General features: G+C 56.6%; 1 protein-coding gene across 1 annotated transcript in view; it reads left to right on the top strand.

The window, feature by feature from the left end:
- The first annotated feature begins 4,152 nt into the window (after positions 1-4,152).
- The window catches only part of LOC118886787 (protein-arginine deiminase type-2), a 49,923-nt gene continuing 42,816 nt past the window's right edge, over positions 4,153-11,259 (top strand). Inside the window, exon 1 of the mRNA XM_036837016.1 lies at positions 4,153-4,288. Within this exon, the coding sequence (XP_036692911.1) occupies positions 4,197-4,288 (92 nt within the window). The 5' untranslated portion in view covers positions 4,153-4,196. The remainder of the gene's footprint in view (positions 4,289-11,259) is intronic.

Here is an 11,259-nt window from a genome sequence, read left to right as displayed (position 1 = left end):
GCCAGACTCTCCCCATCCCCGGCCCTGGCCAGATGGAACTCACCAGGCCTTGCATGTGTACTTCCCTCTGTCAGGAACACTCTTTCATCTTCCCCTCCCTATGTCCAGCCCACCCTCCTGGTCTCACCTTGGACACCCAGCTCCATCCCCTTATTCTGCATGGCAGCCCTGCTTCCCCTCCTGTGGGCCCCCAGGGCCCTGGCTCAGTGGCCCCTCCAGAGCTTCTGTATTTGAGGATCTTAGACACAGCCATCTGCTTGGGTGGCTTCGGGGGGGCCTAAAGGTGATCACAGGGCACCCCCCTGCTCCTGCCCCCCCACTCCCTCGAGGCCACAGCTGTACTGTGGCTGCCTGTTTTCACATCTCAGACCACCTGGTACCCGGTACAGCCTGGCACACAGTGGTTCACTGAATAATGTCCACTCCGTGCCCGAGGTTCCTTCATTTGCTATCTGGCTGGAGGACCTTCCACCATCCCTGTCCCTCTCTGAGTCTCCTCGGCTAATTAGAACCTTGCTTTGATTTGCAGACTCTGAAGTTCTGGACAACATGAAGGGGTATGAATGTATGCTTGTGACACATTGCAGAGGCTTTTAAAGTGTGATATCAAATAGCATGTACAGTCAGAAGTCTATTTTTACAAAAAGTCAACTATATACAGGCATAGAAAATAATTACCATCTACTAGGACTTGAGTCTGTAGTCCTAATGCACTAAGCATTTTGCTGTGTATCAGCTGGTTATTCCTTACAACACTGTGGGCTGGGTATTGCTAGTATCTCCTATACAGAGGTAGAAACCGAGGCCCAGAGAGGTCCCCAAGCTACTGAGGGGCTGAGCTGGACTTGACCTCAGGTTTGCCAAGTCCAAAGGTCATGCATGCTCTTCACCGCCAGGCTGGTCGATGCCTCTGTGCAAATTGGGGATAATAATAGCTCCCAGCTCTTAGGGTTATTGGGAGGATTAAATGAGCTAAGAGGTGTGAAGCCCTTGGAGCAGCTCTTGGCCCAGCCTAAGGGCTCAGTAAGCGCAGTCACCCACAGCAGCAACAGACTGCCTCTGCGTGGGCCCTGTGAGATCATATGCCAAAGTGTTCACAATGTTCCTCTCTAGCCCTGGGGCCATGGGTGACCTTTTCTAAAATTATTTTTCCAAAATGATCAGGTAGGGGAATTCTCTGGCAGTCCAGTGGTTAAGACTTTGCCCTTCCACTGCAGGGGGCACAGGTTCAATCCCTGGTCGGGGAAATAAGATCTCACAAGCCGAGCGGAGAGGCCAAAAAAAAAAAAATGATCAGGTATTACTTGTGTATTTCTTTCTTTTTAAATTCTTGCATGTATGATGCCATCAGTGAACTTAAGGACAAGGCAGGCCCGTGAATTATCTGGGTCATCTCCCCGGTCCCCCCAAGGCCTAGCACAGCGAGAGACAGCTCAGATGAGCTTCTCCCAGCCCAGCTTCTCCAGCCACTTGCTTGGTAGGAGCCAGACTGAGTTGGGGCTGTGAGGCGCAGGTCGGTGTCAGAACTGGCCCGAGCTAAGCCTGCCCTTTGCTGGCCTTCCCCAAAAGGTACAATGAGATGCCTCGTGGCTCTTCCGGGCCCCAGGGGAGCAGCCGTGATGGCTGAGACCTCCGGCCCTGAATCCACCAACAGCTGTGACCACTTCAGCTATTTTAAACCCTTGGGCACCCGGAGGCTCCCATCCCACCAACCAGGCGCTGTGACCCAACACTGCAGTCCCCGAGCCAGGAACAGGAGCCCTGAGCATGTGTCAGCCGGGCCTGGGTGGGATTTTTTTTTTTAAGAAGAGGGAGTTTCATTTCTTGAGTGCTTGCCTGTGCCAGAGACTGTGCTAGTGTTTTCCGTACATTGTCTCATGTTATGTCATCCTTACATCCTGGGCGGAGAGATCACTTCATTCACAGATGAGGAAAATGAGGCTCCTAATGGCAGGCTGGGTGAATTGTCCAAGGTTCCACAAAGGCGGGGCTGGGATTAGAATTTGGGATTCCTCTTCTGCCAATTAAGAGACAACATTCCTTCCCTGCTCTTACCTGCTTTGCCCCTGCCGTCCACCCCCAACCCTCCCACCACACCCCTGCAAGTTCCTATCCTGGCTCTGTCGCTCTTAGGCGCTATGAGACCAGACCGAGGACCAATTCTTGAACCTTTTTGCGGCTCGCTTTCTTCATCTGTAAAGTGGTGGGGTTATTGGGAGGGTATAATGATCTAATTCCAATGCATGAAAAGTGCCGCTGGAACAGCACCTGGCATGCAGAAAGAACGCATTAAGGGCCCACTGTTATTCGCTCTCTCCTGGCAATCACCACCTCTGCCTGATGTTATCACTCCCCTGCTCCTGGGATGACCTGCCCAGGCCCGGGTCGGGGTGCGGTGCTTCTCCCCCAACCCTGGGCCCCAGTGGGTAAAATGAGGGTGCTGTGTTCTATGATGTCCAGGAAGGTGGGGACCCTGGCATACACCCTGTATCTGCCGCATAGTAGGGGCTCAAAAGTAATTCTGGTAGAGGGATGCTGGGACAAGAGCTCACCTCGGGGGCCTCAAAGTCAGCTCTGAGCTGCACACGTTTTTTACCTCTTTGGCAGGTGGTCACCCTGCCTCCTGATTGGACGGTGCACTCAGCGGCCGCGGGAGCCTATCAAAAGCTACCAGCGTCTCCCTGGGTCTGTGCACCTTGAGGACAGATGCCCCCCCTAGCCTGATTCAGGCCTTCCTCCTTCCCTACCCACATTCCTCCTAGGTCCCGGCTACCCAGGAACAGCTGGGGTCTTGGCCATCTCCTAATTTGGGCCGCCTCGAGGAGGCCGCTGGGGTCAGGAGTCTGGGTGTGTCTCAGCCCTGAGCTCTTGTGAGCCCCGACCCTCTTATTCAGATGCACCCCGTCCCAGGGTTCCCATCCCCCTAGCAGACCTACCCCCTTCCCAAAAACACATCCCCTCCAGCCTGCCACGTCCTTCTTAGAACCTGTGCCCTCTCAGGAACACCTCAGTTCCTGCCCCTTCTACCAAGGACCACTCAGTCTTATGTGAATTACCTGAACAGGCCCTGGCTTGGCTTCAGAGCTGGACGGGTCTGGGATTCGGTGGGGGCTGTTCAGGCCCCCCCTGGGTGTCATCCTGAACCTCAGCCTCCACAAGACACAAACTGACCTCTGCAGGGGCACCCTCCTTTGCCCAGTGGCCCAGGCCAGAACGGTGCCCCTCACTATCCCTCCACTGGAACATCAATATTTCAGTCTACCAACAGTGGTCAGATCAATCCCCTTCTCTCCAGCGCTCTCAGCAGCCCCAGCAGGGGTCTTCATGGACCCTGGCCAGGGGCACCTCCATCCAGGGCAGCCAGATGGCCTCCTTCACTTCCATCGGCAACCATTCCTCGCTGAGGAAGCCATGCCAAGGCTCCCATCGCCCACCCACCAGTGCCTTGGCTTGGCATTCTGGCCCTGCAGGCTGTTGAGTTCCCCACTCCCACCCCTCTCCCCACTTCCCCTCTGTAATACTGATCTGATTGTTGGGGGGCTAAGGGGAGAGGGGGCAGGCTGCATCTGGCTTCCCAGGTTGGTCAGGAAGCTCCCTCTCCTCCGTTCCCCTTAGTTTGCAAACCCCTCCTTTAAGAAGGCTCAGGTCCGGGACCCTGGGCTGGTTTAGCGCATCCACACGCTCTGGGCCACCGCCTCCTGTCCCCGCCCCTATGACAGCTCCACATTTGCATTATCTGCCCCGCAGGGCCGGGGGGGCGCCCGGAGGGGTGGCTGGCCCTGTGTCCTGGCGCCGGCCAGCTGGGGGCCCACTGAAAGTATGTTGAATGAAAGAATGAGCAAATCAACCAGTGAAAGGAGGAAATTGGCAACTGCTGACATCACCCAGACCATGGGAGGAGGGGGCTGGGGGGGCCTGGGGTGGGGGGAGGGGGAGGGCTGGGGGGCCTGGGGGTGGGGCCCCCGCAGGAAGAGTTGTGGAGGGCGTGGCCACGCTTGACGGACGAGCCCACAGCCCACTGCGAGAGGAGGCCGACGGGCCGCTCCGCCCACCGGCGGCAGGATAAAGGCGGAGCGCGAAGGGCGGAGCGCGAAGGCCGCAGCGCTGGCGGATTGCTGGAGGGGTCACCTGCGGCAGGTGCTCCAGGCGGACCCAGACGAGAGAGGACGGGCACGGGGCCGGGCACTACGGGGAAGATGCTACGCGAGCGGACGGTGCGGCTGCAGTACGGGAGCCGCGTGGAGGCAGTGTACGTGCTGGGCACGCACCTCTGGACCGATGTCTACAGGTGAGCCGGGCCACCGCGCCGGCCCAAGACCCCCTCTGACTCCGGGCTTGGCCCGAAATCTGGGCCCAAGAAATCCTGAGACCCTCGCCAGACTCGGGGACACGGACAGCCTGCCTCCAGCCCGAGTCGTCCCTCATCCGACGCCCCCGCGCCCAGAAATCCTAAGAACCTTGCCCAGAAACCTGACAGCCCCTAAACTTTGTGTCAGCCTCCCCGGAATCCGGAGACCCTCCCAGACACCCTGACACAGCCCCAGCACCCTCACTACTCCTTTCCAGGCGCCAGCCCCTTCACCCCAGTCTTCCCGCCGCCTGCCCCTCTCCAGCCCCTCTCCCAGGACGACCTCAGCACTCGCTCAGCTTCCCCACCATCCTCTCCTCTTCCCCGTCCCCGCTCTCCCCTCAGCACCTCCCTTACATCCGCAGACCCTCCTGGCTCACCACCCGCCTCAGCCCAGCCCCTCCCTCCCCTCCCAGATCAGCTGAGCTTCCTCCAGGATTTGCCAGGGGCTGCGGCAGGGCCAGAGGGGAGCTGCCCAGGGGCGGCATCTGGCCCTAGGGGTTGCCTAGTCTCCAGTTTCGCCCTGTGGGGGTTGCTGGTGATTGCCTGTCGCCAGGCACTGGCCATGAGCTCCCTGTCCCCAGATGCCTTCCCCTGACTTCACCCTGGGGTCGGGGAGGGACCTTGTTCCCCCAGACTGAGGGTGTGGAGGTGGAGTCTTTGTCAGAAGTGCTCTCCTGTTCAGGATGCTGTTCCCCCTGGCCCTGTTCTCCTGTCCACGAACTCTGGTGGGGCGCAGGATTTCTGAGACAGCAGGACCTGGGGTGGGGGAATTGAAGTCAGGGCCCCCCTGCTACCCCCAGCCCCCAGGAAGCAGCCAAGTGCAATGACCCGTCTCCCCACCATGCATGGGGCAGGCCTTGCGAAGGTGTGGCTGGTGTGAATGCAGGGGTGGAGAGTCCAGGGTGGGATCCTGCAGCCCTCTGTTCCAAGCATTTGAAATGTTCCCCATTGCTAGCGTGGGAGGGGTCAGTGCTGAGAGGAGGGAGCATGCAGGACCCAGGGGTGGGGACCGCATGCTGATACCCTTGGGGCAAGTCCCCTGAACCTCTCTGTGCCTTGAGCTAAGCTGGAAGTGCCAAAGTGGCTTGCTGCTCCCAAATCATTCTGTCATCTGGAGCGCCCTGCCTCGCTCAGGCCGCCCCCACCCCAAACCCCATCCCTGTGTCTTCCCACACATCCTCCCCAGCACATTCTCTCTGTCACCTCCAGTGGCCCTGGCGGCCCTGCTGACCAGTCTCTAGCTTCTTCCTCATCAGGCGCTGGTCTTCCCTGAGAGCAAAGGGCCCAGTCACCATGCAGACCAGGGACCCTCTCCACTCATTGGCCCCTGGCTTCAGTTGTCCACATGTAAACCTCAGGGGTGGTTTCTGAAGGTCGTAACACAAAAGTGGAGTGTGGTCCAGGCCTCAGTGGCCTGGGAGCGCTCCCCTCCCTTCTCCACCCCCCCAGTCCTAACTAGGCACTGCCAGGGAGTGGGACGGGAGCCAGGACACTCAGGTCTCTAAGCCTCAGCTGTCACCATACCCACCTGTTTGTTCACTGGGGCACTTTTAGTGCAGCCTGAAAGGCTGGCATGGTGCCTCCATTGAGGGGTGGGGAGTAAAGAAGGGGTTCAGGCTCAGGCGCCCTGCCCGCCCTCTGTCCTGGCAGAGAGAGGCCCAGCCCACGTAGGGGCAGGGAGCAGGGGAGATGTGGACTCATCCTTCCTCTGGCAGGGGGCAGACGTGTGACTATCCCCTTTGTCCTTTTTCAAGAAACCAGCCGCAGCCCCAGCGACCCTCACCTCCCACCTGCACTTCACCTAAGACTCTCCGCCACCCCCAAGAGAAGCAGTACAGTCCAGACCAGCGCTGTCCAGCAGAAATAGAATGCAAGCCACAAATAGAGCCACATGTGTAATTTTTAATTTTCTAGTAGCCACATTTTTAAGGTTAAAATAAGCAGGTAAAATTAGTTATAATAATATATATTTTATTTAACCTAATATATCCCAAATATTAGCATTTCAATATGTAATCAATATAGAAATTATTAATGAGCTAGTTTACATCCTCTTTTTCTTGCTAAGTGTTTGAAATTCAATGTGTGTTTTATATTTACAGCACATCTCTACGCGGGCTAACTGCATTTCAGGCGCTCGATAGCCACAGGTAGCTGGTGGCCACTGTATGTGCTGAACAGCGCAGGTCTAGAGCAGAGCTTCTTAACCTCGGCACTACCTCATTGGGGGCTGGATAATTCTTTGTCGCCAGGGGCTGTCCTGTGCATTGTAGGATGTTTAGCAGCGTCCCTGGCTTCTAACCGCTGGATGCCAGTAGCAACTCCCCAGTTGTGACAATGCCAGCAGTCTGTGGCGGACCAAGTCACCTCCAGTTGAGAACCACTGGTCTAGTGGACAGAAGCCCCTTCTGAAACTAAGGAGACTGGGCCATTGTTACTCCTGATAGCTGTAGTGGTAAGAGCGACTGTCAGTATTAATAGCAGGAGATATTAGTGAGCACTCACAGACCGAATGCATTATCTCCTCTCTTCCTCTCCACAGACCTTGGAGGCTATGCTAGGATCATCCCATTTTGTAGATGAGGAAAGTGAGGCTCAGAGAGGTGAAGCCATTTGCCTGATGTCACACAGGACTCAGGTGTAGTTCCGTGTGGGTCAGAACTCAGGCTCTGAATCTCCACTCCAGCCTGTGTGACCCTAAAACTAGCAGGTTGAACTGGGTGCACCTCTCAGCATGTGTCCCTCCCACCCTCCACCCAGGCCGTGAGCCCACTGCCCCCGGAGACTTCACCCACTTCCAACTGACCCTCCACTTCCCACTGAGCCCTTCCCCACCCAGACACAGGTCCTGACCCAAGACCCCACGTGATGCCCCCAGGGTCTCCAATTTCCAAGGAGACGCCAAGGGACAAGGTCTGGTGGACCCTGGGCCCAGTTAGTGAGGGAGTGGTGTCTTGACCCCTCACTCCTGAGTCACAAAGGCGAGTGAAGAGACCTCAACACCCACCCCTTTTCCCAAGGGCTCTGGGCCACCTTTCCTGAGATGTACACACGCCCTCCTTCCCCTCCGGACACACAGCAGGGGCCTCGCCTGCCCCTTCCTCAGCAGGCCCTAAGGGTCACCCTCCCTCTCCCATCAAAACTGGTCCTTTGGGGATGATGACCTGACCCAGCCACGTTCTGAGTGCTGGCAAGCTATAAATAGATGCGCAGAAAAAAGGAAGTAGGATTTTTTTTTCTAGAGATTTACTTGGCGATCATTGTTAAAGATACTTGCTGTTTCCTTCTACCACCCCGAAGTGTACTTATCTTAGGTCTGGCACATGTATGCCTTGTCCGCACAATCTCCCCTGATGGTCCCTTTAGCTGGCAGCCGTTTCTCCACTGGGGCTGGCCTGGGTCCCCATCTGATTCTGGCTTGGAGTTGGAGAGAGGGCACTGAGTGAGCGGCACCCCCATGTCTGTTTCACCCTCCCCGCTCACCTCGGCCGGACACCCCCAGAGCCTGGAGGGATTGGAGAAGGGGCAGCCTCGGAGTAAATTAATGGGGTGATCGCACTCTGCCCGACTCTCCTGCAGACTAGGTTGTGCAGACAGCTTCTCCTATCCCTCCCTGGTTCTTGCATCTGTCCAGGGGCGTGAGAGTTCTCAACTGGGCAGGTGTCCCCTTCTCCCTGGTGGAGAGAGGTCAGGACCCATACCCTGAGGTCTGCAGGAGCTTCAGAGCAGAGATGATGGTATCAACTATCTCTTGCCTCTCCAGGGCTTTCTCTTGGTTACATCTGACCTCATGATGAGCCCATGAGGTAGGAAGCAGGGGTGATCCTGTGCCCCTTTCCCTGAGATACCCTACGGCAGAGGCTAACCAGCCATTTCTCCCGGCAGGGTCTTGCCCATCACTCTCTGGCAGAAGATAGGAAAGGGGTACCAGGGCAGGAGTTTCTAGACGTCATCATAGCAAAATGCTGGAAAAACAGGGCACGGGGCAGTTACATATCCTGCCTTGGAGGAGAGCCTGCCGAATCTAAATTCATCCCCATCTCCCTCCCTCAACTCACTCAGACCCCCTCTCTCTGTCTCTTGGTTGGTCTGAGTGTTTTAGAAGGTATCCTTAGGACAAAGGCCAGGGAGGGTCAGCAGTCCAGTCTGAAGCGACGAGGACTTGGTGCCTTCCCGTAGGGTGCCAGGCCCCGCCTCACTGACCCCATCACCTGCTGACTCCCCTGCGCGCATTCCACTCCGGCCACGTTGGTTTTGTGGATGCTCTTGGCCCTTGAATGCACCCCCCTCATCCCCACCTCAGGGCCTCTGCAGGCGCTGTTCCCTCTGCCTGGAGCACTGTCCCCCAGACCTCTGCGAGCCTGGCAAGTCTCAGCTCACGTGACCTCCTCAAGCAGCTTTCTTTTTTTTTTTTTTTTAATTAATTAATTAATTTATTTATGGCTGTGTTGGGTCTTCGTTTCTGTGCGAGGGCTTTCTCCAGTTGCGGCAAGCGGGGGCCACTCTTCATCGCGGTGCGCAGGCCTCTCACTATCGCGGCCTCTCTTGTTGCGGAGCACAGGCTCCAGACGCGCAGGCTCAGTAGTTGTGACTCACGGGCCTAGTTGCTCCGCGGCATGTGGGATCTTCCCAGACCAGGGCTCGAACCCGTGTCCCCTGCATTGGCAGGCAGATTCTCAACCACTACGCCACCAGGGAAGCCCCCAAGCAGCTTTCTTGACTCCCCCCCATTTCGTAGTGCCCGACCCAAAGCCCCAGTCACTGCCTACCTCATGACTATTGTTTTTATCTTTGCAGATCTTATTATTTACTTAATATTACTATTACTAGCTAACTTATTCTGTACCAGGCAGCCTTCTGGGCACCTTGCACACGCATCTCACGTGTACTTAATAATTTACATGTGTTTAAACCTCACAACAACTTTATGAGTTAGGTACTATTTTGGGGGAAACTGAGGTAAGGGATGTTTGTCCAAGATGACACAGCTGGTAAATGGTGGTGGTATGGCGACCAGGCCCTTGACCGCTCTGCTGGGCCGCCTTCCAGGACTCGTGTTTTAGGCACGTCCTCTTCCTGCTCGCTGTCTTCCTTGTTCCTGTGAACTTCCTGCCCTCAAGTCACTGAAGGGCTCCTTGGCTGGGTGAATGGATGGATGGCTGTGGCCCGGGATGCATGTGGACTGGCCTATCGTTGGCCTGTCACTGGGCTCTCCACCCCCAGCCTCAAGGGATGGATACCATTGGATGGGCTGGTGGAAGGTCAAGGGCATGTGGCCGAGTTTGGCCAGAGCAGCACTTGCTCCTGAGAGAATGACAGTAGGTGGCAGTCAGGCCAGGTCAGGTGGCCCCATAAATTAGAACAACACCCAGAGCCTTCGACTCTAAAAAGGAAGCCCTGCCAGGAGCTGCTCCAGGGCCTGGCTGTCAGACTGGCTCCCGGGGAGTGGCAGGGTCCTAAGGAGCACCTGGCACCCTGCGGTTCGAGCCCACAGCCCCCTGCACGGCTGGGGTCCCTGAGAGCCTTCCCTCCCTACCCACAGGGCCTGAGCACAGCGGCAGGGGCTCACCCCAGTGCCCACCCCCTGCTGGACAGGCACACCTGTTCAACTTTGGGGGAGGCCAGTTTTCAGAGACAGCTCTGTCCTGCCCAGCCGGGCCCGACCCCATGCCTGGGGCTTTGACTGGCCCAAGCCTGCTTATCCTGGTCACTCACCCAAGAGCCCAGGGCAGGAAGCCAGCCTTTGGTCTCCCTTCTCTGGACCTCTGACCCCCACGTGCAAAATAAGTAGGGGGCTTCTCATTTGATCCTCTCCTGAGCCAGGCCTGACAGTCCCCCTCCCCTGCCAGGTGTCCCTACCTGGAGGACCTTTAAGGAGGACTGTAACTTCTGGATCCTCTCCCAGGAAGGGAGCAACCAGGCCTGGAGCTCAGAGCACTTGAGTTTACCCCACACCCTGCCCATCTCAGTCTGTCCCTGAGACTCAGAGCAAGTGCTTGCCCTCTGTGGGCCTCAACATGCTCATCTGTAAAATGGGATGACATTAATACAGGCCTCGTGGGGTTATCGAAAGGATGGACTGAGGTCACGTGGGCCAAGGGCTTGAAACAGTGCCTGGCACATAATACTCAGTAAGTGGTTATCAGGAATTAGTACTGGGTTTATTATAATATTATTAAAACAAATAATAATGAACTATGGCCTCAGAAAGTTTATAACGTTCATGGGAGAGAAATGTTGAACAAGTGTTAAGTGTTGTTTGAAGCACCAGCAAAGGGAGGGAGAGATGAGTCCTGGCTGATAGGATCAGGGAAGACTTCCTGGAGGAGGTGGCAACCTAGCTGAAGGGTGGACAGGGGTTCACAGTGTGAGCAGGACAGGCCATGCAGGAGCAAGTGTACCTGGCAAGAAACTCAGGACACATGGGGGCAGAAAGGGCATAGTTTCTGTAGCCTGGAGTGTAAGACTAGAGGGTGGATACATTTAAACTGGGGCTTTGAATGCCAGGCTCAGGTGTTAAACTTTCTTCTGCAGGCAGGAGGGAGTCATTGAAGGTGTCTGCGGAGGGAGTGACCATAGATTAGATTGTTTCTTCCCTCAGGAGAGGGACCTTGAGCAGCTGGAGGCACCAGTGCCTAGTGAGAGAGGCTGCTGAGCTTACCAGGCACAGAAGAAGGCTGGCTGAAGACAAAAGTCATGTTTTGTCTTCACCCATCCCTGTCCAGACCAGCTACCCACCCCAGGCCTCCGGCCACCACCACACCAGGCGGCTCCTGGAGGGTGCTCGCCATGGGGTTGCACGCCAGTTTGGCACCCACAAACCCCCTCAGATTCCTGCAAAGACCCAAGGACAGGGTGTTACACCCAGGCTGCCAGGAGCTGGGCTTACTGTGGAGTAAGCCCCGCTA

This window comes from Balaenoptera musculus, chromosome 1 (genome assembly GCF_009873245.2).
Source record: "Balaenoptera musculus isolate JJ_BM4_2016_0621 chromosome 1, mBalMus1.pri.v3, whole genome shotgun sequence".
Taxonomy (NCBI): domain Eukaryota; kingdom Metazoa; phylum Chordata; class Mammalia; order Artiodactyla; family Balaenopteridae; genus Balaenoptera; species Balaenoptera musculus.
The sequence above is the reverse complement of the archived record's forward strand: the minus strand, read 5'-3'. Positions and strand labels throughout refer to the sequence as shown.